This window comes from Metopolophium dirhodum, chromosome 1, assembly GCF_019925205.1.
Source record: "Metopolophium dirhodum isolate CAU chromosome 1, ASM1992520v1, whole genome shotgun sequence".
NCBI lineage: Eukaryota > Metazoa > Arthropoda > Insecta > Hemiptera > Aphididae > Metopolophium > Metopolophium dirhodum.
Window position 1 is genome coordinate 78,113,407 of NC_083560.1, and position 26,712 is coordinate 78,140,118.

At 27.4% G+C, this 26,712-nt stretch overlaps 1 protein-coding gene across 1 annotated transcript; it reads left to right on the plus strand.

Annotated features, from left to right (window-relative positions):
* The first annotated feature begins 202 nt into the window (after nt 1-202).
* On the plus strand, nt 203-14,487 carry LOC132934889 (legumain-like). The gene is made up of 8 exons (XM_061001291.1): nt 203-412; nt 6,786-6,883; nt 9,023-9,104; nt 9,915-10,000; nt 12,702-12,855; nt 12,932-13,004; nt 13,814-13,932; nt 14,011-14,487. The coding sequence occupies exons 1-8, from the start codon at nt 263-265 to the stop codon at nt 14,278-14,280; spliced, it is 1,032 nt and encodes a 343-aa protein (XP_060857274.1). The 5' UTR covers nt 203-262; the 3' UTR covers nt 14,281-14,487.
* Nucleotides 14,488-26,712: the final 12,225 nt, after the last annotated feature.

Genomic DNA, 26,712 nt, shown 5'->3' on the forward strand with positions numbered 1-26,712 from the left:
GATAAAAAAATATAATATACAAAATCATACAATATACATCTATATAACATCTTGTTATAATATTTTAATTAAAATATCACTCAAGACATCTTATATTATATTTAATTTAAGTAAATAAACGTAGACAAAACAATAAACCTCTTGAACAAAATGTTATATATAAAGAGTTTTTTGATATTTGATTGTTCAATAGGTAATAAAACATCATTAGATCGGTTTACTTTCAAAATATATTATTATTATACGTTTTTACGACCGAACCATGTTTTTAATATCGTGGATTTTATCTGCGTTTTTTATCGCAATAGTATTCAGCGCTCGTATAAGCGAAAACAAAACGAGTAAATTTTCTCAAAATATATGGGCTGTTCTCGTAGCTGGCTCACACAAGTGGATGCGGTACAGACATCAGGTAATATTATACCTAATAATATAATTATGCCCTAGATTTAAATGCCTCGAAAACTGTTGTTAACATTTCTAAAAATAACCCAAAAGGTCCTAAACATGCATTTTCAAAGCAAAATGTAGCCCTTAAAAAATGATCCACATGTTTTTATAGTCACGCAACTATACAGGGTGATTCATTAAGCATAAAACACTCATTATCTCAAAAAGTATTAATGTTTTTGAAAATATTTTTTTACATAGTTTCAAGTTGTTAAATAAACAAAATTTTTACTAAAAAATTAAATTTTTAAATATTTTTTATCCTTATAATTTTTTTACTTTTTTAAATGACAGCATAGAGTTTTAATTTCATATTCCAAAGCAGAATATTTTTCTAAGAGTTTTGATTCATAAAAATCAAATTTAGGGCAAGTAGCTTATGAGTTATAAGTATTTATAGTTTAGATGGGCGGAGTGGAGTGGTAGGGGTTACCCTGCGAAATGTTTTTCCACTACTCCGCCCATCTAAACTTTAAATACTTATAACTCATAAACTATAATCGTCCTAAATTCGATTTTTATGTATCAAAAAACTTAAAAAAATAAAAGGATAAAAATATTCAAAAATATGAATTTTTAATAAAAATGTTGTTTTTTTTTCAACTTGAAACTATGTAAAAAAATATTTTCAAAAACATTAATACTTTTTGAGATAATGAGTGTTTTACGCTTAATGAATTACATTGTATATACATTATACGCAATCGATAGAAAAACGAAGGTTTAACTTTTGGAATTTTTAACACTTATTTGTTTTAATAAATTAACAATAGAATACTAAACAAAATAGGTACCAAACTTAGGCACGCGCAATAAATAAACAGTACCTATAACTATACTGGAAATAAATGTGAGCACGACAAAACAACTGTTATTACAGTAGTTGCCACTTATTTAACTCACTTAGGGACCAGAGTACATGAATCCATTAACAAATTGAATCGATAAGGCGAAAGGTCCCTGATTTAAAATATATACAACATAATGCATTGTAATAAAATATGAAAATTTGGCCATACACTGATAAATATTCATTATTTAGATAGGTATATTAATGTATTTCAAATGTACGTTGCCATTCACAAATAAAATAAACATGAAAAATGATAACAATAAAAATATTTTATTTTTTTCAAAACATTGTTACGTAAATAATGAATTCAAATAATATAAAGAATATTTTCAAATCTGTGATACTTTTCGTTGGGATAAGTCGATGAAATAGTGTTAATCGTCAAAATATAAGCGATAAAATCGGAAAAATGGACTAAAAATTGAGGAAATATGACCTTAAAAATATATTTTGACTCAGTAGTCCGATATACGAATATTTAATTATTGTACAATATGTAAACCGGGACCAGCCAGATTGAATCCAATCCAATCCAATTAAGTCCTATAAGTGATGACCACTGTATTTATTATTTATTTGAGCCTCACTGACTATTAATTTGTAACCTTTGAGGTTTGTCCACACTGATGGATGAACTCGATCAAATTTAGATTTGGTCAAAATATTCGTGGGATTTATTTTTAGTGTGTTCGTACCCGCGAAGCCAAAATAATGCCATGAAACGTTTTCATTCGCGTTCGCGAACACTAGGGCGGTGGTACATCAAAGAGAATATTATTTGGATATGGACGTATAGGTAATAAAACGTCACCAACTGGTATTTTCCGGAATGATTTGTTGTTAACTCAATTTATTATGTCTAATTTTTTCGTGTTTACCCTGAATAACATGCCAGTGTTGTATTGATTTTATACATAGGAGGTAAGCGAGATAAGTGGAAATGTAGAACATTGTTTTAATTTAAAACTAATTTACAATTGTTTTAAAAATGTTAAACGTTTTGGAATGGAATAATGAGAATTTTTTAATTAATAAAATATTGTATAAGGACCGTCCGATTCATTGGGATTCCACGTATGTTCTCATTTCAAATTGGGCAAAGAGAAAATTAATTATTTTAGAGATATTGTGTCTGAGTTGAATAAAAATGCCATCGAAGCGAATATAAAGATGGATAGATTATTTGCATCTTATCATAAAGAACAAAATCGAAGTTTTAAGCCTTTTGGTGCCGCAGTCAGTTATAAACATTACCACTCGAAATGGTTTGCATTTCAATCAATGCCATTTTTAAAAGACAAGTTTAAACCTAGGCCTACATAAGATACATCTGCTATACTTATAAGTACATATTTTAATGATATTCAACTATTTGTATAGGTTTTAGGTACTGTTTAGTATAGGTTATCTATTTTATAAGAACTTAGTAGTAAATTTATTTTTCTTATTATAGTAAGAGCTGTGGCCTTTGAGTTTGTAGAAAAGTTTATTTTTTTTCTTATTGCTCATTGTAACCAGTATTAGGACTTATCTAGATAAATTATCCAGATAATTATTTTTTTATCTTTTATCTTATCTAGATAAATAAATATAAGTTATCTAAGCATTTATTTTTAAATAAAAATTTAACTTATCTAGATAAATTTACAAGATAATTTTTTTGGTGAAAATTAGCTAGATTTGTTCGAAAATGTTTCATTTTTATTCTCATTATCTGAGGCACAACTTGTACGTAAAATAACATCCATGGCTAAAAATATATGACGTTATTCTGAGAAGACTATAAATTATTCCTAGTAAATTAGTCCTTTAGTACTTATTACTTATTAGTAATTAATATTCTGTATTCTGTTAATAATATATAATATAATATACTAATTAATTAATGTAATTAGCCTATATTAGTATATTACTGTCGCAACAAATATGTCAAATTCCCGGAATTTTATAAATATTTTTAAACTATAATTAAAATACGAATAATAAAACAGATGGCAAGTTATAACCACCGCCGTCTCAAACAAAATTCCATAGAATAGAATATTATTCATTGAGAAATAAAGATAAACCAGCCGTCTATTCTTTCCGTATTTGCAATGCGTCTGAAATTAATGACAATAAGTCTGATGAGCAATACATGAGATGCTATTTATATATTTCGGGTTTTATGTTTATGTTTTATATTATAAATCTAAAATCTATGAACTATAAACAATCTCTAAACCAATTTTAATTGCACATGACGTATAATAATAATAAACATTAATTCGTATAAACAAATACACAATACTCGTAAATATCTTTTCAACGTTGTTAATTAATAATAGTACGTGACACGAAAAGTGGCCGGTCACCCCACCACCAGCCTGGCAAGAACGGCCGTTAGCCGTGGGTTCTCTTGTGTGTGTATTATTTTGTGTACTTACATGACGGTATATATATTTTTTTTAATTACCTAGTTGTTTTAATTTTAATTTCTAAAATTATGTTATTTAAATATTTAGATAATTATCTAGATAAAATATTTTTATCTTTTATCTTTTTGTTAGATGAATTTGATTTGTTTGTCTTTTATCTGTAGTATCTTAGATAAAATTTAGTGTTGTTATCTTTATCTTTACCCAGATGATTTTTTTGTTATCTGTTCCTAACACTAATTGTAACTTAGGTAGCTTGCTTAACACAAAGTTTAAATTATGTTGAATGTGTTACAATATAAACCCAATTATGAATCTTTTATTTTGCAGTTTTTTTTTGCATAGTATAATGAAATAAACAAATTTAATTAAATCCATATAACACCGCAATATAATATTATTGAATCATATAATTGATTTTTATACAACGTTTAAGGCTGTATGTGCTGGGTCATCTGAATTAGAAATTATAGAAGATGCCGATATATCGTTAGACCTTCTAGATGAAACTGAAAAAATAAATGCTGTTTTGTAAAATTTATCTCACAAAAAAAAACGATTAATAAGAGAAAAATAAATTAACAAGACGGAAGTGCAGTAAATGCTTCACTTTCGGAAGGAATTATCCAAAAAAATACTCAATTTTGCAAAAAGTGATAAATTCACCGCGTTTAGAGAGTATGCTTGGGAGAACTTTGAAATTATTTAACTCTCAGAACAGGGAAATTCTTCAAAAACCAATAATTATTTGCAAACCTTATTAAGCAACCTTATTTTTTATATGAAAATGAGTGATTCAGCTTTTTCACCATTAACTTGACGACCAAACTATGACGTATAAACATATTTTCCAACAACTTTAAATAAATATGAGCGGTCACAGCTTACAGATTTCATTCTTGTGCCACCGTCGTCACCACGTCATGTTATCACTTATCAGCCATTCACTGTCTCAGTCACCTTCACAATTTTCAACAAGTTATTCACATTCACCACAGATTAGTTTAAATAGTCGAAGATAGGACTGAGTTATATAAATACAGTAAAATCAACTTGTCTTATTTTTATTTAAAATTGTATTGCAAAAAGAAATACTAATTTTTATGCGACCAATGATTATTTTTTATAATAAATTATAATTAATAATATTTATAATTTTATTTTTGTATTCAAAGATGAAAAATAGAGTTTTTAAAAACATGCTTAAATGTATTGAATTTAATAAAAAAATTATATTTACCTTCACACAACCTTTTAATACTTAAGCAATAGCTTCAATAAAATATCGAATTATAGTTGAATGTACTTGTTTTCATATATTAAACAAGAATGATAAGCTTTTGAATCCAGGTGTAGGTAGAAAAGGTATTATGCTATCGCCAATCGCTATCTCGACGTAATAGCTTTCTGGAAAATTGTATATTTTTTAGCAATAAAAGGTTTTACGAGGCCAAGGAGTCCACTAAAAATTTCTGGTGTCATATTTTACAAACGTTTTTGAATTTGCCAGTACCTTCTTTCAATATACTATCATCCAATAGATGATTACTACCGTAGTTCACCTTATGTCGGCTCAAAAATGTCATCCACTAATGACAAACTTAAGGATTTACATTTTTCGACTTAAATGTTTTATTATAAAAATAAATTAGCTGCTGTCAAAATCAAGTCATTATTTTAGTCACTCGACATTATAATATTGTTAAACAATATTTAACTAAATTGTAACAATAACTATACAAATTAAATTAAAATATTGACACGACGCGAACAACGGAACCACAAGCGAAGACTACAAAATCATAAAATTGTTAATTATAGATTGGAAGTCGACACAGGAGCTTTTATTTTAAATAGGGCTAGAAAAAAAACGTTTGAAAATTAAAAGTATTGTGCATTATTCAAATGCATACTTTAGTTTCTATAATTATAATTTCGCATATCGGACATGCAAAATGTTCTGTTCTTAAAAAAAAAAAAATAAATATATATTAAAATCTGACTAGGTATTCGGTATTTTACTGGCGTAAGAGTTTATCTTGTAAAGGTCCCCTCACACTGCAGCAGTGGCGGTGAATTGCTGCAGGACACATTTCACCGCTCACCGCGGCGGTAAACCCAAGACAATAGAATATTTAACGCCACCACCACCACTGCAGTGTGTGTGGACCTTAAGGCATGTTTTTGTACTAAATACACACCTGCTCCGACGTGCTTAACCGTTGGTATAACAATTTTTATCAAGCGGTCTTCAGATTAAATATTCTACTCGCCAATAATAATGGTAATACGTGTATAATATAATAAATTGTTTAACTTTAACCAATTTAGTTTTAAGTGGCTACGAAAAAAACTCTAAGGGATAAGTATAATTAAGTAATATTAATTCGAAGGGCTATAAGTATAAGCCGACATCATTTTGACCGACAGTAGCTACCTACCCATGATCTATTATACGACAGAATATATTTTAACAGATCATTAATATTCAAGCCAACTGTAAGCCGTGACAGTATTTTATAGGACAAATATTTTAGGCTTACTCCACCTTAGTTTACTGTCTGCGTCCGAGCCAGGTCTGAAAATAATAATTACAGTTCTAAATTTCAGCGTATACGCGAATTGGCGAATGAAATATTTCGTTCGAATTTGGGTCCGGGAAAATTATAACATTTTGTATTGGAATTGGGTCCGTATACAATTAATTTTCTTATCATTAGGTATATTATACTATTATGATGTATAGGTACCTACGAATAAGTACATGGGTTCTACGTACTTTTTTGAATAAATTTATGTTTGCTTTTCCATTCATATACTATATTCTATTACAAAAACCACCAATGTTGTTCTATAATGATGATATTTTTAAAAAGTATTATGTATTTAAGTATCTAACAATAAAGTAACATTTTTTAATGCTGTCAATTTCTAGTTCACATTAATTATCGTAGTGTAGTATTTAAATATCGTTGTTTTAATTGAAAACATTATTAGTTTAAATAAAAAAGAACACTATTATTTATAACGTAAAATCATCACCTTTAATGACATATATTTTTCAGTCCAATGTATGTCATGCTTACAAAATACTGAGAGAAAATGGCATTCCAAAAGAATGTATTATTACATTTATGTACGATGATATTGCATACAATTCAGAGTGAGTTATTATTATTATTTTTATAAATTGTTCGTACATTATTATAAGATTTAATCCATAATATAATGCATATATACGTAGGTACCTCGTACCTTCTGCAAATACTTACAAGTTCTAATAAATATTAGCTAAATAGTAAGTAATATAGTATTTATAGTTGGTTGGCCTGGTGTGGATTGGTGGTGGCCTTAGCCACTAATGTGTTCTGAGGTCAAACATCAGCCTGTGTCGCTAGTTCCCAGATGGATGACCACCCGGGTTTTAGTGACAAATTCTCGCCACGCATACACGTGTTTCGAACAAATCTTACCACCTACAGTAAAAAAAAAGCTAATAAGTAGTAATAACCATGCAGTTGATGCCTTAAAATTAAAAAAAAAAGTATTTAGTTGGGATTTGTAGTTGGCCTAAGTTAATATTTGAACATGAATAAAAAATAAAAAATACCTAACTAAAATAATGTCCGCAAAACAAAATAAATAAACAGCTACCTAGGAGTTTTTAACATGGACTCATAAAGATATCTATTTATAAGTCAATCGTCCAAACCTCTGGCTGGCCTTATATTCATGTTTATGGCCTGTCAGCTGTCGGGCTTTAAAAAAACTAATTTTTATGGTTAAATCTTCTTGGCCTGCCTAAAAAATTCCCCAGCCTTATATGAGCCAAATTATGGTTAACATTAATTAATAATTAGTATATATCATTATATTATATATTATTATGTATCTTCTACATCTAAAGCGAAATTTCAGGTTTTTACATACGGTATTTATTGACGTTTTGCAATCAATGGGGGTGAATAATTTGGACGATTTATCCATTATAGAATTCGTAGAAAAAATGTAATTTTAATGTTTTTAGTATTTAAAAAATAAAAATTATACAAACCGTTTAATACCTACCTAGTTTGTAAGTCAATTTTAAACTGTTTAAATGTTTAGTTTGTTAAATTGTTTCAAGTTGGACTGAATTTAAATAGTTTACCAAAGCTATATGAAGTGGAATAATTATTTATTGTTTTTTTTATAAATGAAATAAAATTTTAATAATTATCATATTAATAACACAGGTTAAGTTTGCACCTTTGTTGGTAAAATTCATCTATTATAATATTTGTTTTGATATTAGCTGGCGATAAAGTATTGTAATAGATATTGGTAATATTTATTTTAAGCGCGCCTATATTTATCATTGAAACAGCTGATCTTGATATCCGTTTTAATTCCTAACTAAATAATAAATCCAAACTTCGTTCAGTTTAAATGTTGTCAACTGTGATTTGGGGTAACTTTTACCCAGTGTTATTGTAAGAAGATATTTATGGTGGCATATTTTAACTATTTCAAATGTGACTGAATTTAAATAACTTAGGTAGGTATATCAAAGAAAAATGTGCGCGATAATTATTTTCAAGTTTAAGCATAATATTATTATAAACTATATGCAATTAATGTATGGTAATAATAAAAACATATTTATTTAAAATTGTATGTATAATTTGTTTATAATTGCTACTATAGTATAGTATTGTGTACAGGTTTTAAATTTCTTTGAAGTAAAATAAATCATATTTTCAGGATATTTGACCAGTTTAAGAATTATTAAGAGAATATTTTTAGGTTTTTTTTAGAGAATTTTAGAATCGCATTTCAAAGTTTTAAGAACCTATAAAATTCGCTGTTTACAGTTATAATTATTATTAATGTTCAACCCTAAAATAACAATTATCGGGTGTAATAAATTATTAACACAATATATAAAACACTTGGACTACTCTAAGAAACCTATGTCAATCTAACAGAGTAATAAATTAACGTATGTATTGTTCTTTTTTTTAAATGCAAAATAAAATGTTTTTTTATGTTGTTTGATTTGCTTTTTATAGAGCTTTACTATCATTATTTTAATGAAAAAACAAAACGAAAAGAAATTAAATATTTAATTTGTAACGTTAGAAGCCGTAAAGTTTTTAGTACTAGGTTTATATTACTGGGCGTTCTCGATCTTTCGAGGTACTTTTTACTCCCAGTTTCTAAGTTTCAGAACAAATTATACAGATTTTTTTAATTTAATTATAAGATATAGTATTTTCGTATTATATTAATTCCATAAAATTCTAATGTATTTTTTTTATAGAAATCCCGAACCTGGTGTGATTAGAAACGAGCCAAATGGTACAAATGTATATGAAGGTGTACCAATTGATTACTCTGGTGAAGTAAGTATAGATTTGCGACTTTGTTTACAACTATCAAACCTTAGTTCATAAATAAGTTATTTAAATTCAAGGTAATAAGTTTTATTCAAATATTAATAAATTATAATAAGGACAATAAAATCAATTTCAAAATCAGTTAAAACTATTGATCAAAATCCTCTATCAAAAGTAATATAAAAATTAAATTTTTTTATGATATTAAAAATTTAAAGTCAATTGTTAATGTCAAAATAATAATCTTTTAAAAATGTTCGTATATTATTGAGATACAATTTTAAAAACAATTTTAAATTCAACAATAATCAATACGTCAAAAATATAGTTCATTATGGTTAGGTTAATTTTGATTAATTAGAACCATTTCACGGCTACTTCTACTGATGCTCAAACGACGATCCTCATTCCTCAGTAGATACCTATGGCTCGTAGGTAGAAATCAAAATTGAAATCATAGAAATGTAAAACCAATGTTTGAATCTTGTTTAAAAACTAATTAGACTTTGTACAACAAATAACAATATAAAAACAGAAAATAATAAAATCAATATTTTTTTTTTTAAATTTAATTCACAAAAAAACTTACTTCAATAAACACAAACTGAAATTAAAACTAAACAATTTAATTTCGATTTTAAGTCGTAAATAATTCACAATCATTAAGTTGTGAATAATATATATATTGGTAAACGTTGCATTTAAGTAAATGGTTAGGTATTTAATTATTTTTTATATTGATTTAGTGTATTTACCTAGCTACTAGTGTATTTTTATTAGTAAAAAAGTCATAAGTAAAGATTTTAATGTGTATAGAATGTCAGAAAAGATGTATTTTTAGACGTCATTCAAGGATACAAGATGAAGGTAAAAGGAATCGGAAGTGAACGAGTGGTATTTAGGTAAGTTTGGTATTGTGATCGGCTTTAAATTAGAAACATATGTGGTACATGACATTAATTATAAAAATACTCTCCTATATGAAGAAAAAAATTAAACCATTAATTTCGGGGCTGCACTTTTGGTACTATCCATTCTATCCCTAAAGTTGCTTATTAGTTATTTTATTAGTGTATTGCATAGAGACGAACGACAGTCGATCCAATAACAAACACTTATAACATGTATAGTATAATATTAGTTTTAAAATTAACAATTGTGTTGTGATATACTATCAACTCGTGAATTCTGTTTGAAATTTATATCGAACACGATAAATCACGACAAGACTGTTGAACGCATTCGGTTGTCCCTCCCGAAAGCCATTAACTTCCATATCACGTGCGCAGAAAATTCGCCTTTGGATTCAGAGCAGAGCTATATCGTAGGCTATTGATCTTACAACGATTGTGTAGGTATCGTCTTCTTACTAGGTTTTTCCTGGTCACAGCAGAGGTCAAAAGTTAAATATTATGTATATAAGTACCACACCTTTATAGCGTATACACTGAGTTTCACCAATCATGCTCACTCTTTTTTTTATCAAGTTAATTAAATTATTCGAAATTTGATTCTTGAAATTTTTTAAATATAACTATACTTAAAGACCATTATTTTAAAATTCTTGAATTTTTTTTTAATTACTCGGGGAGTGTCTGGTAGTGATATAAACTTCTGTTTTTTAAACGAGTACCCCCCTCCCCACTTCACTAAATTATTCACTGGATTATTTTTTTGAAAATGTTGTAGTATCAGTATCCAAATTTGAACAAGTTGCTTTCGAGTTATTTAATTTTGTGTTCTAAACATATTATAAGTACATGGTGATGGGTTTAGAAAATATGGAGGCTAAGGTGATTTGAATATTTTAGTGGTTAATATTAATCTATCAAAATTAATTATTTGTAAAAATAGTCCGAGTATGATAAATACTAGATCCAATATTACACCTATTTTATATTTTTGTAAAATCATTTTTAAGGACAATAACCTTAGTATAAAAACTATAATAACTGGGAAATTATTCGTTTAGATTTTGAATTAAGTACAATAACAGCAATAATCTATTACATTTGAATACAAAGTTCCTCATACGTTGTCAGTTGCCTGTAAAAAAAAAGTTCAGGTGTAAAACCACATTAAATTTGAACGGGCACTTGAAAATCTAATTTGTATGTAATCCCGCGGATATATTTTGTATTGAAACAAAATGAAACAATTTTTCATCAAACTTTTTTAGTTATTTTGTAATAATTCAAAAAAACATACTAACCACAAAAACGAGTTTATGAACACTTTAAATGGTGTACAATTACATGGTGGTAGGTATAGCATTTTTAGGTACATTTTTTATACCTAATTATATAAATAAATGATAAAATATCCTATGAGATGGTGGCCTCCGTCTCCATTCAGTATTGTTGTTTGTACCCAAGTAATGATTAATCATTCAATATTCAAATTTAACATAATATTATGTTAAATTACAGTGACCTATTCAATGATGACAAGATAGGTACACTCCAAACAATCCCAATCATATGGGCTATAATACATACCAATACTGCAGCGGGGCTACTTCCCTGGGTTTTTTTTTATTTATAAAAAAGCCATTTCTATAAATGTATAGTTAAAAGTCAAAAGTAATAGGTATAGATAATAGGTTCTAGATACCTACTAATCCACACGATATTTTTAGTTTTTGAAATAATTTATATAAAATATCCCAACTGTAATATTAAAATTACACTTCAAACTTTCTATAAATTAAAACTTAAATAAAAATCTAACAAAAAAGTTTTTCGACCTAATGAAAACATGCAAACAGTGCTCAATATTTTCATCAAAGTGACATTCCGTCGGCTCAAACGTAGACATCCCCATAATGTTCTCACTCAACAATAATACCTAATTAAAAAATATTTAACTATCGTATTTATTTTATCATTGGTACCGCATTTATTATTTATTATACTACTATTATTATATACAATCGAATTGTTGTAAATAATTGTATTAGGTATCTATTGTTAAAGTGCCAAAAAACAAAATATTGTAGCATTATGTTTTGATGACCATTGTCCGGAATACTTTAAAATGAAATAATAGAAAAAAACATGTTAAAAAGGAGACAAATAGCCACAGTGGTATTTGCAAATCGCAATAGAATATTGTTTTAATCAATTAATGCGACGTGTTAAACTTGTATGTATTTAAATATTTTTATAAGATAGGTAGGTTTATTGTATTTTCGTAATTTTTATTATTTACAAGATTCTAAGAATAAAATTTGATGAATCAATAATTATCAGTCAGGTATTACATTATATTGTTTTCTTTTGTTTCATGTATACACGACACATTTAGTCATCTTTTATGCAACTATAACTACGCTAAAAACTTAAAAAAATTGAAATCACCTAAACAGTAGTGGCGTAGCCGAGAATTTTGTATGGGTGAGGGGGAGAGGGGCTAATTACCAATAAAAAATACCCATTATACTTTTCTTCACTTACACTTTTTTTAAATAATATTTTTTAGTATAATATATATAGGTATAGGCTAAAATAAACACGGCCAATGGTGGGGGGGGGGGGGGCTAAGCCACTGCAGTGTAGTTACACGTCATGATATTATTGATATATTGTAAAATTCTGTTTTTAGTACGAATAAAGATAATATTTTAATTTTCCACACGGGTCTTGGAGGCCATGGTGGAATGATTGAATTCCCGGATTCCGGCGAAGACACCTTTTTGCACGGATACCAACTTGTAACAACTTTTAAACAAATGCACAGTCGTAATAGCTATAAAAATGTAATAGAAATTATAAACATATTATTTTTTTAATGTTTATCATAAATATATAACATACTTCGTAATTTTTATATAGATATTGATGTACTTAGAATCGAGTCATTCTGGTGCCATGTTTGGAAACGGTACGCTTCCTCATAATATAAACGGTATGTACCTATATTACATTTTTTCCAGTTGATTTTTCGACTAACGTTTTCATGGAATAATATTTCAAGAATAGTGATAAATGATTGCCAGATATAAATAAAAATAATATTTTTTTCGGTAAGGGTACAATTTAAATTACGAAAAGTATTGGTTTTTGAAATATATGAACGCATACTTAATGGTATTTAAGTGAATGTGCCGTTTTTCTTAATTTGAGAACTTTTAGATTTTAGAACAGTATTGATTTCATAAAAATATTGATCTTTTATTCAGATTGATTTATATAGTCCAATGCGCATTCATGGACATTAATGAATTAAAAAGTTAATGTAATTTTAATTTTTTCCTTAACTAGGTAGTTATTTTTGGATTTCAGTTAATTTTACAACTACTAATATAACTTGTCTATTATAATTAATGTAAAATCGCTCAACTAAATTTTTTATTTTGAGAAGTCAAGATATTTTATTTAAATTAGGTATAATTTATTTTATTACTTTTCGATTTAATGTTGGTATATATTATATTATATACATATATATTGAACTATACAGTTTTAAGATGGTAAAAAAAGTAAGTATGCTGTATGCTAGTGTTATAATTGATAAAAAATGTAAAAAAGTTGTCTAACTCTTAACTTAACTAACATTTATAAATTCATTTGAATCGATTTGATTTTGGTTAGGTTCGAGATAACTATATTATTACCGAGTAAAGTTAAATATTTTATTTCATTATTATTTCATTAGATAGAATGTATATAACTTCCAACTATCTGACACAATTAATATTTATATTTTGTTCACAGTCTTGGCGATTACCGCCGGTGGATCAGACGAAGACACATACGGAACGTATTGTGATATGACCATAGAACCGTGTCTCGCCGGTCTATTTTCATTCGCTTGGATGAATTATGCCGAAAACGTAACATATATTTAATAATATTCAGATTCGTTAGCGATGTTCGAATAACTTAACATTTGTTTTTGGAAATCCGCATAGAATCCTGACGGATTGAGGAAGAGTCAAAGCGTATTCGACCATTTCGACTACGTCCGAGACGCTGTGTCCAACACGGCTAAAGAACACCCTCAACTCTACGGTGACTGGAACATCGGAAGGTTACCGATTAGTCAATTCATTGGTTACCAGCATCGCGACACGCCGAGTTCAAAAACGATGAAAACAAAACTCATCAGTGACGCTTCCACGGACCACTTGACTTTCGACAAAGACGCGATAATTGCAGCAGATGAAGCCCATGTTGAGTAAAATGTAAATCAACGTTTGACGTAATAGCTGATTTATGTATTTTACGTATGCTGTGAGAACAGTTATGGTCAATAACTTATAATATTTATAAATATAAGACTATGGTTTTGAAATATAATTTAATATTATATTATAGGTATACGATAATATATAATATATAATATAAAACAATATTTTGATTGAATACATTAAATACATTAGAATTGATTTTATTAGTTTTTATTCCAAATTTGATTCTGGTTATTCATCACTGCAATAATTCTTCAATAAATCTTCAACTTCTGAAGCAATTTTCCAAATATTTTTTTTAACTTTTCTAAAATTGCTTATAATAGCGGGATAGATGATGATGGTAATAAAATACAAAATATTATGTATAATATTTCACAATATTATACTGAAAATAGTATAAGTGCACAATTTCAATCACTATAGTTATAAAAAAAAGATCCAAATATGTGAAGCTAATTTTTATTTAGTGTTGTTCATTAGACTCACTCAATGAACTAATATTATAATTTTTCTGTCGTCGTGTGCCATGATGAATAAACATGTTAAATTTTACTAAACATATTTAATGCCACAATAAGTATAATTACGTTTTACTATGAATATTGTGAGTTTAAATTAAAATGACCTTAACATTCCTGAATAATATTATACATCACCTTTTCTAATTATTGCGACTATTCACAATAAATCGAATTTTGTCTTCACTATATAGTTATGCTTAGAATTTGGATGTTCTAAATTTTCAATGCTGGATGCAAAAGTCATCAACATTGGGGGAGGGGGGGGGGGAAAGTTATGCTATACCTAAATAGCATTTGGTGTACTTTAAATTAGTGTGCTGTGAAAAGAAAAACAGTTTTAAATACCATAGGATATATTGTAGATACTAACAATTATTATTTTTAAATTAAAGTTTTGTAATATTTAAAATAATAATTTGGCGGCGATCCGTGGTTAAAAGCTGATGGTTATTTTACTACTCGTATTATTTAAGTACCTACTAAATAGTAAATACTAATTAATATTAAAAATATATTTTTTTAAGCATAAATTAAGCATAATATCTATAGCTAGTTGTGATTTGAACTCGGTTTTGGCAATTGCTCATTTATCATGGGAAAATCAGGCAATATCGGGGAATTAACTTACTCAAGTTACAATACCTATTGCAACGAAATTACTTTTTTTAGTATTAATTTGACAGTAATTTAAATGGATTTTATTGCAAGTAATTTATACGTAATTTGAATTACTTATTTGTAGTAAAATCACTAAATATTTCTCGTTACATTATTTTTTTAAAAACCAATTTATAATATTACTATAGTTGATCCCGCGCACTTCGTTGCCCGTAAAAAATGACAAATCTTAAAAAAACTGTGATTGTTCAACTCTTTTTGGGTGTAACTCGTTGCAGTAAGTGCAACTCAGACACCTTGGTAGACAATCCAAATATGTCGGTTCACGGACAATGTGCGACAGATCAGCGGCTATAAGTGTAACTCAGTCACCTTTGTAGGCAATATGTGAAAATACTATTTGATGCATGCTTGCACCTGATCTGCCCAATAACCAATGGCAACCAATAAAATAATAAATTTGAATTTTTACTATTTATTTCTCATATAACCAATGGCATCCATTTATAAACAAAAATTTCCAACGTAAATCTCAAAACTCCTGTTTGTGCACCTCATTGAGTTGGACTTACCATGTCAAATTATGAATCCAAAGTATAGATATAGATATAGATATATTACCTGCCTAAATGTCTCATTTAAGTATGATTTTTTAATAGTTACATTTTCGTAATAGGTATTTGACAAAAAAGATTTTTTTTTAATAAGTAGATTGTTAAGTCATTTTAAAATAGTAATTTGGAAAATGCATTGTTATTTAAAATAAATCTAAAAAGCAAAGAATACAATCATCGTCATTTTTGGATCTTAAATAAACATTTCGTATATTTAATATTGTTGATCGTCATTACGTAGTTAATGTATATTTACGACATAATAGTATTCAGCTTCAGTGATACTTTAAAAAATAAAAAGCAACTTCTCCAATCTAGTATCAAACTTGATAAAACCATTTTAAATACCTACCCACCCGGTGCTTAGGGATAAAGTGCTTCTACGGGGTTAAGTATGTATATCATACTTGTGATTTGATCTGTTAGTTTCCAAAGAGTATACATTATTTTAAACAACGAACAGTTTGGAATAGCGTGATATTATGATGTCTGGGTGGGATATGATAAAATAAAATGGATATTATATTTGGATATATTTAGAGAACCTTTTTTTATTAGAGTAAATACTATATAGAGTGTATGCTCTTTTTGATGTCATCGGCCGCCGAGTTATAAAAAATATAAAACGCATGCAAACTAATGTGAACTAAAATATTTACAGTTTTTACATAATATTTTGGAGGTTGATTTTAAAATAAAGTTACATTTTTTTCCAATTAATATACCTAATGATTTTATAAAGGAAAGTGCACTTCACAATAATTATTGGGTTAATTGATATTGATAATAATAATTGATAATCATAGACGTGCTAAATTTTTTTTTAGTTGCATAATATGATAAATTAATGTGCTTTTCAAAAATATAATTAATGCTCATGTCATCGCCTTATAAATAAATATTTATGAAAACCATTATTATTATGATAACTGTTTCTTAAAAGTTAATAGAAAAAAATAAGTTCTTACTTTCTAAACATTTTAGATTTTGAGCAGATGGTTTGAATGTATTGATTTTATAAAGGATAATATTATGTATATTTTTTTGTTTTTAGTTTTTGTGTATGTACAAGAGATAAGTAGTCAAAATTCCCCAAAAAATTTGGAAAAACTGGAATTTTTGCACAAGACTGGTTTTTGACAAAAGCAATTTAGTTTTTTTGGTGTAACTCAAACCGTATAAATTGTAGTACCGTATATACTTTATATTTTACCATATTTTTATATGTTAATTTTCCATACATGGTTCTTTTTGAGCTGTTTATAGTCTTCAAACATTTTCGGTTTTTTTAAAATTATTATCAATAAATAAATAACTTTTTGCCGTCAAAAAATTTGAAAATTTAATAAGTACAAGATTCTCCTTAAGTTGGTGTTAGTGTAAATTAAAAAAAATATTGAGTATAAATCCACTGTAATTTTTTATCAGTGTTTGAAGTTCAATTATTTTCGGCATTGGACATTCACCCGTAAATTTACGAAGCCTCATTGAACGATTCTCTTATTTTGTAGCGATTCAAAAACGAATAACCGTAAATACTTGAAATTTTCACCACGTGTTTATTTTATCATTTTCTATACATAATATTCATAATATTTTAACTATTTCTGAGTTCTTATTGAGCTGTATAACTCCAATACATATGGCTATCGAACGATTGAGAACGTTAAACTTTTTGGGCCAAAAGATTCATACAACTTAAAATTTAAAATGATCTCACCGCTTTCACAAAAATGATAATACGAATTAAAATGAATTTACGTGCAACGTTGCCATATCATTAAATTGGCTTTCAAACGATTTAGTGCGTTGAATTGTATTAAACTGAAAATTTAAGTGTACCTAACGAAAAATAATAACTATAATATACATATTGTTAATATGTAAAGAAGTTCTAATAAACATAAATAAAATGTGTGATGAAATTGTTCAAAGTATTATTATAATAATTTATAATCTCAAAAAAATAATATGTCCACATCATTAATTGTGGGTTAATAAATAATAAGTTTTAATAAGGTACCTTATACCTATTTTGGCTATAATATGTCAATACCTGGATAATGTTCACCAACATATTCTATATAATTTAATAAATGAACCTAATTTCGTAATTCTATTTATTTTTAATGTTCACTAATTTTTAATTTTATTTTTCCGGTAATTCTTTTGTTTTCTTTGTTGTAACACAACTGACAACTCGTTATATACAGACCAAAAACGATTTGGGGAAACTTTTCTAGGTAGGTCATCAAACTATTTATAATATGCATATTGAAATTAGTTTATGCGATTTATCTGCACCAGTACTAAATAACTTGCTCACTAGTTCGATAAAAAATATTTAAAATGACAACGTTGATAAAATAATATAAAATAAACGTTCTCGATCGTATTACCTGGTAAAAATGCGCTTTCCCTCAATCGTATTTTACCGATACCTTTATATATATTATATTATAGAAATTTTAAAAATTTGCTCACTAGTTATAAATTATAATATAAATTATTTCACTTCCAACTATTCTGTATCAGAGATTTAGAGATAATAATAATATTGCAAAATTAAAATATTGTTTTATTGTAAAAAAATACCATGCGAGCATTATTGAATACTCTTGTCGTATAATAAGTCACTTCCAATAAACGTAACAGAAACACTTTTTTGAAAAAAGAACCTATCTAAGTATATTAAGGGGAATAGTAATAGTTCCTACACGAGAGTAGCAGATAAAAAATTGCATACACTAATTCCTAAAAATTATATGTACATATTCCTTCATGAATATAAAAATGAGGTGTGGATGTTTCCACAAGGGAGAAAAAAATTACTTATGTGAGTTCCTTCCCCAATCATAGGTAGATACACTAAATTTATAACAACAACTTTCACATATTTGAAAAATTATTGAAATTTAAAACTTTTGTAAGTATCTAAATACACATGAAAATAAGATCCACTAATAGTAACACAAATACAAAATCAGTAAAAAATACGGCGAAATGGAAAATTGTATAAATTACAACATTTTAGATTCTTCAATAAACAATATTAATCAATGTGATTATGTTAAATATTAGATAATGGATTCCCTAAATAAACCATATAAATTATAAAATATATTTATTTTTTATACAATTATTTATTTATGAAATGTAGGTAATTGTTGGTAGGTAATGGTGTTATCGCAAAATGCTTAAGATTAAATGGATTGAAAGAATGCCAAATGAAGCAGTATTAACTAAAATAAAGGGAAAACGAAAATTGTGGCTCAGTATCAAAGTTAGAAGAGACAAAATGATATGACACTTACTAAGACATGATAGTCTTACGAAACGAGTTATAGAAGGGGACGCAGAAGGCTATATCGGAAGAGTAAGACCAAGGATAGAATACATGAAACAAGTCATGATGGATATGGGAAAGGATAGCCATAAAGAGTTAAAATAATTAAGTTACAAAAGGAAAGCATGGTGAACTATAGCAAACCATCAAACGATTGAAGACGCAAAGAAGAAGGTACCTTTTGATATATTTTTATTTTTCTATGACATAAGTGACCACTGACCATTTGAATACATTTAGTATATAAAAAGCGCGTGTTGCGAGTACGTGTGGAACCGAACCAGCAAGTAGCAACATCATGGTTGATAGATCATGGTATCGAGCTATTATGTTATTTTTGTGTGACATGACGACCGAGTGGCCGACCATGACGGGCGATAATCTTTTTTTCTTCGTACTATCAGTAAAGAAGTTTCACTTAAATAAAGTATTTTTTTTTTTTTTAAATATTTATTTATGAAATGTAGGCAAGCCCAAGTAGCACGAACAAGTTCAAAAGTGAAAGTTTAGTTAATTTTAGGGATGGGGAAACGTACGTCAAATTAAGTTAGTTTATGAATAATTAGATAATACCTAAATATAATAAAATTATTTTTAAATATTACAATGTTATGAATTTTGAAGTGTAATGTATAATACTTTCAATACCTACTTATAGACTTTAGTTAGGTACTGGTGAACTTAATTCTAAACAAAAATGATTTTTATAATATATTTAAACCAGCGGCTCCCAACCTGGGGGTAATTACCGCCTAAGGGGTAAAAACACGATTTTTTGAGGGGTAAAAGTTAAATTATTTATTTTTATTTTAAGTACTCATTTTAAGTTTACTCATGTAAATGATCATTATTTTTTTTATTTCTCAACTTTTTTTTGTTAGGGAGGGGTATTTGTTAATATCTAACCTGACTTATGGGTAATAGTCTCAAAAAGGTTGGGAACCACTGATTTTAACCAATATATATTATAATTTTATAATTTCTACCGTGTAATATAATATATAGATAAGGGCCCAACCATCTTAACCTGTGAAATAAATGTGGAGCTAATAACTAATGTGTAAATTTGTTTTAATTAGTGGTTACTTCCTTATTATTTTATATTTCATATTTTTAAAATTTTGTTTAACCGTTGATTAGCCTTGGTCTTTTAAAAATCTTGTGGTTTTTAAAATGTCTAAAAGTACTATATAGATATTATGATATTTTTAATGTAAATAAAAATCAAAATAATCTAGAATAGGAATCACCAACTGTTTTAAAAGACCAACTGTGATTAACCCAATGCCTATTCCAAAAGCTACAGAAACCACCACTACAGTGAGTGTAAGTATCTCTACGGTTGAAAAAGAAATACTTAGGCCTATTGTGGAAGATCTGGGAACTTTAGTTTCTGGACCGGTTCAAAACTAATATTTTTATCCATCATTAACAAATTTGCAAAAAAAAAAAAAATAGAACAATTGTTTTACAATAAATTGAATACATTTTAATATTCTTTTAATGGTCTTTTTTGTTTTATTTACCTACAGGTGCCCACTAAAAAATCTTCCAAACCAAAACACGCGTGTTTAAACTTACAGTACTCTCCCCAAAAAACAACCAATGGCCTAAGTTGCCGCAGGTTAGTTAATAAAAACTGAATAGTATTATATACTTACTTATTATTATTCCACTATAATTACAGATACTTGATTTATTGTATAGAAAGAAAGAACTATAATGGAAGTATTTTTTTTTTTACCACGTATATAGGTTAAATAAACTATAACCTGCCTTTTCTTTTTCTTGTTTACTATGTAAAATATAGACAATCAAAATTCGACTTTTTAGCGAAGTTGTGCGATGTCACTGTCAAAGACATTCGACATGTCATGGCGGCCGCCGAAGCCGTAGAAAAAACATGCACTTGATTAGGTTTTATTATTTCTGGCGACGATAGTAATAATAATAATAATAATAATAATAATAATAATAATAATAATTAGGGCTCGGATTTATATGTATTTATATAACCAAAGTATGTATTTATACAACAGAAATATGTACATAAATATGTGCTTAAGAATTCAAAAGATGTATTATAAAAAAAAAAAAATAATAATAATAGGTAATAATTAATAATATAATAAAATGTACCTAATTAAAAAATTATATTGATAACAATTAAGAGTATTTATTTTTAAATTTTCGAATCCAAAAGATCGTCGATATTGTCGTAAAATTTTAATGATTATTAATAATAAAATAGAATGTAATAAAAAAATGTATATTTATCTAGTTATCTAATTATCTTGATAACAATTAATAATAACGTTCACTATAAAATTTTCGAATTCAAAAGATCGTCGATATAATAATATATAGTCATGATATCCTTTCAATCATTCTGAACTCTGAAGAAAAGACCTTATAACAGTATAATTGTCTAAATATGTGAGAAAAAATTGAATAATTGTGAAAACATTTATTTATGACAAAATATGTAAAAATATGTAAGATCAAATATAGCTCGTTTTATCAAAAATCTTGTGAAACAAATTAATCACTTGCCAAAATTAGTTTATCATGTCGCAGAGAAAATATGTATTTACATATAAATCCGAGCCCTAATAATAATAAATATTATTTCACTTAATTTGATTATGACAAATGTTTGCTATATACCTCATGATAGCATGTGATGCAATATAGTTTGATTTTAAGGGATAAATCGACGGCCATTATTGCCGCTGTAATATTGTTTTAATACATAAATAATAATAAAACGTGCGAAAAGTAAGTTCGATGCGTCAAACAATTTGGTCCAAAATTACTGTCATTCTATTCCACCATTATTATCGCGCGACTCTGTGTAAAAAAATAAAACTCAATAAATTATTAATGAAAATGTGCACGCATCATTGTTGTCAAACGATTTTAGAAAGCATATTTTGCATGCACAGACTTTTATCACAGGGTATGTCGGTATTTTTAAAATACTTATAGCTCAGTACAAAAAATAACTTCCCACTAATTCTTAATATAAAATAGAACTCGTCTCATAGGGTTTGGCTCATGATGTAAATACGAAAAAAAAGATAAGCATGCATTAACTTATTTTTGGTTTTAATTATTTTCATTTGAAAAGTTTATGCTGTGATTTCATTCCAATTAAATATAACATTATAAAAACCTATAAAAATAAGGTAATTTTTATAATAATAAATTATGACAAAAAATGTTAATCTAATTAGCTGATCAAATTTTTTTTTTAATATGTAGTATGAAAATAGGTAATAGCGTAGAGGCTAGAATAATGTTCTACTGTGACAAAACCCATAATTATCACAACAATTACAGATTTTGTCTTCAACTATTATCATTAGTTAGCACGAAATCCATCTCATTATTTAAATACGTCCTATCTGTGGTGATTATGAAATATAATTGAGATTTGATATCGCCACAACTCCCAATATCTTTATAAGAAAAAATAAGAAAATTGTTATCTAAATATTTAAATTCTATAATCAAGAACTAAGATACTATGAACTATCTTAGTTTGTTGTTCTAAGCAAAACATGATAAAATAACTTTGCAGGGATACCTACAGTCATATTATTTAGTTTAGTAACCGGCAACCGAATCAGGCTCGGACAACTATAATATTATATCATACGGCCGCTCCAAAATGACGATTCAATTGAATATTTTATATTTATAGATCTTCTAAAATTTCCCCTTTTACGACTGCTACGAATGTAGGGATTTTAAGAGCATACGAGTCACAATCACAATAGTTAGAATACGGAACCAACATTCCTCTTATTCAAACACCATATTAGGCCTTAGAAAACCACTCTAAATCTAAACTCTATAAAACCCTGCGAATCAAAATACATAATATATTGTCGCTGTGATACCGACCGTCGAACACTACCCGAAGGAACACAAACCAGATGCACAGTACTATTACAACAGCCGCCACATAAGGTCAGTGATTAAATACCCACATATATATATTTACAATACACGCAATGCAAAAATGACACTAGGTAGATGTAATACAGTAGTGGGACGACCTTACGCATACACTCTTAAAGGGAATACAAATTCATAACGATATCGACCCATATCGATTTGTCGGCGAATACTACGTTGTAAAACGGGTCATTGAACCGTCATTCCTCCAAAGGACACAAATAACCGGTTCCACTAGCTGCGTCCCTTCGCCCATTGAAACGACTCGTCAAACCAGCATATTCATAGTATTTTACGCGTAATTTCATAACGTCGGATTTAAATACACACCTATCTCACTAAGATTAACAACCACCATACTATCCCACGTAATTTTCTTCTCACTACAGTTCTATCAGTAGATATACTAACGAGTTTAAAATCAACCGAATTACTAAGTTTGTTTTTTAAAACATCATATACATCATGTTGATTCGGTATACACTACTCGAATTGGCCGACACTTATTAGTAGTTTTACCTAAACGTATAATATTAATTGGTTCAATGTGTAGATCAATTTTCTTAAATATATTGGCAATATAATTTTTATCATCAGAGTTAGGTGGATTGGGAGTTTCAGGTATATTGTACAAAATTATATTGCGGTTTCTAGACTGGCGATCGGAAATCTCCGCAAAAATATGTTCCTGATTTAAAGAAGTTGAGTTACTAACTTCAAGCTGAGATACTTTAGACTCCAGATTTTCAATTTTAGTGACAAGTGATTTATTTTTAGAAAGAATCTTATCAAACTGCTTAGATATAATATCAAGCTTACCGTCGATTTCAGCAACTTTTTTATCCATAAGTTTCCTGTCTTCACGAAAAGCATTAATTGAGGTGATTAACTTGTTTTGAGTCGTTTTAATATCATTGATAGATTTAATAATTTTATCTAGTGTATCCGATGAATTGTCATCTTCCATAATAATAAAATAAATAAAATAAAAAAAGATCGAAGATATTTTGTTATAACTATATATAGTAATTAAACTGTAATTAAATCGAAGTTTATCACGGAGCGCACAAACAGGCACGTGCTATTCGCACAACGGTTTACAACGTGTTCAATTAGTAGATATTTGTATGTTCACGGTATATTTGATTATTTACCGTGGTAATTAAACGCCATGTCCAAAGTGGAATGTTTTGTTCAAAGAACATCGATTTTACCGTGTTACATATCACACAGAGATTACCCAGTCAATATCCACCAATTTGTTTCTCGCACAACAATATTTACTGCATTGTATTTTTCTTAACAGGAGATTTCACAATCTTTGCCCACCAAATGTCAGCTTGCACAAAATATTTACCGTATTTTAAAATTACTGAAAGAATACACACTCGAAATTGGTTTTACCAAAAATATTTACTGTATGCACGAAAATTTTGTTCTATCTTTTAAACTTCTGAAATTCTCCGAACCTCATTATAAACTTGTGTAAATAATTTAGAATTAATTTATAACAGTTATAGAAATTAATAAAAAAAACAGTAAATGTTTATTTGAAAAATTCTGAGTTTTTGCTTGAAATAATTATTCCAACTTAAAACCCTGCATCCCAATAAGTTAAAGACGATAAGCGCAAAAAGTTTTGTAGACAGATCTCTTCTTCCTTTCAAAATGTTATGTATTTTATAATAAATAATTCATATTATTATGTACGTCTTAAAATCCAAAAAAATTCAAATAAAATTCTACAGTTTTTGGTAAAATTATCAAATTGTACATAAAGTGGTTTATAATAATATAATATATACACAAGGTACCTAAATTACATAATTTTTTTTTCTGAAAAAAAGTCAGTTCGACAGTCACCATTAATACGAGCAAACTCACACAATACAATTATTATCAGCAAATAACAACCATCTTCTAATACAGTACCTATAAAGTACTATTTAAAAATAAAAATATATTAATAACTAATAACCATTCTAGATTTGTAAACCAAACGTGTATTTTATTGATAAATACATAATACACAAGTGCTCAAACCCTAAGCTACAGAAAATATATTTATAAGGAACAGCTATTCAGCTCCTCTGGATAACTAATATATCATAATAAGTAAAAATCAACCATTTGGTTCCGAGAAAAACTGTTAGTATCCGTACTGGAAAAAATTAATGAATATGTTAAATATATAATAACGATGTTATAGATTCAATTATAATTTCTTGATAAACTTATGCATATTATATTATTATAATGCCAGTACAGTAGTTCACAAAAACAAAAAATTAATATTTTAGTATAGTAAAACAGTTTTGTTGAAAACTGATACTTTTACAAAGTTGAAAAACTTTTGAAACTTTTTACAATTTGTATACAATTGTGACTGATGAAAAAGTATTATGTTTGTTTTTTATTATAGCAGTATGTGAATAAACAAACCGGATAATATGCCTTTCTACGGGTATACCAAAAATGGTATATTAATATCGTTAACGATATTCTGATCAAAATAGTTTGAAAGTATTAAGTATTGAATATAAAGATTTTCGTTTACAAAACATTTGAAAATTTGAAAATTTGATAATATATGTATATTATATAATGTATCAACTTTAGAAATTGTTGTACCTACTTTAATAAGAATCTCATAAATTCTTCTCTGGATAACTAATATTTTATCATAATAAGTAAAATTCAAATTAGCACCATTACGTACAGTAAAAAATAATTTAATATATTAATCTCTAATTGGTAAAATATAAATTAAATTATTAATTTTTGATAAACTTATGCATATTACATAATGTTAGTTCACAGAAACAAGAAATTAATATTTTAGTACGGTAAAACAGTGCATGCGACAATATTTGCTTAAGTACAATAAATTGCGAAACGTTATTATGCTATTGTTTCTACAACAGCAGTAGGTGAACGAACAAGTTGATAATATGTATTTATACTGAAATACCAGCATGAAGTAATAGTCCAACAATATTATATATATATATATAATATTAAGTATTGAATACAAAGTTGTTTGTTTTCAAAATACTTGAAGATATCTTTTTGTAAAAGGCGAAAATCATTCATGAACAATATATTTAAACATTAATATATAGGTACGGTTATTTACGTATTATTATATAGCGTGAACGTTTTGTTGACTTTTTTTATGTTTGTTTAATACTGTGTTGATACAATTTTTTTTTTTATTTCATTCATCAACTTAAATCGTGTTGAATTTTTTTTCAAATTACAATGTTTTTGAAGTTTGAATTCAGTTCGATATTAAACAAAATTTCTGGAACGGGTTCGGTTCTATACCTTTTTTTGAATTCCACCCACCTATTATAGT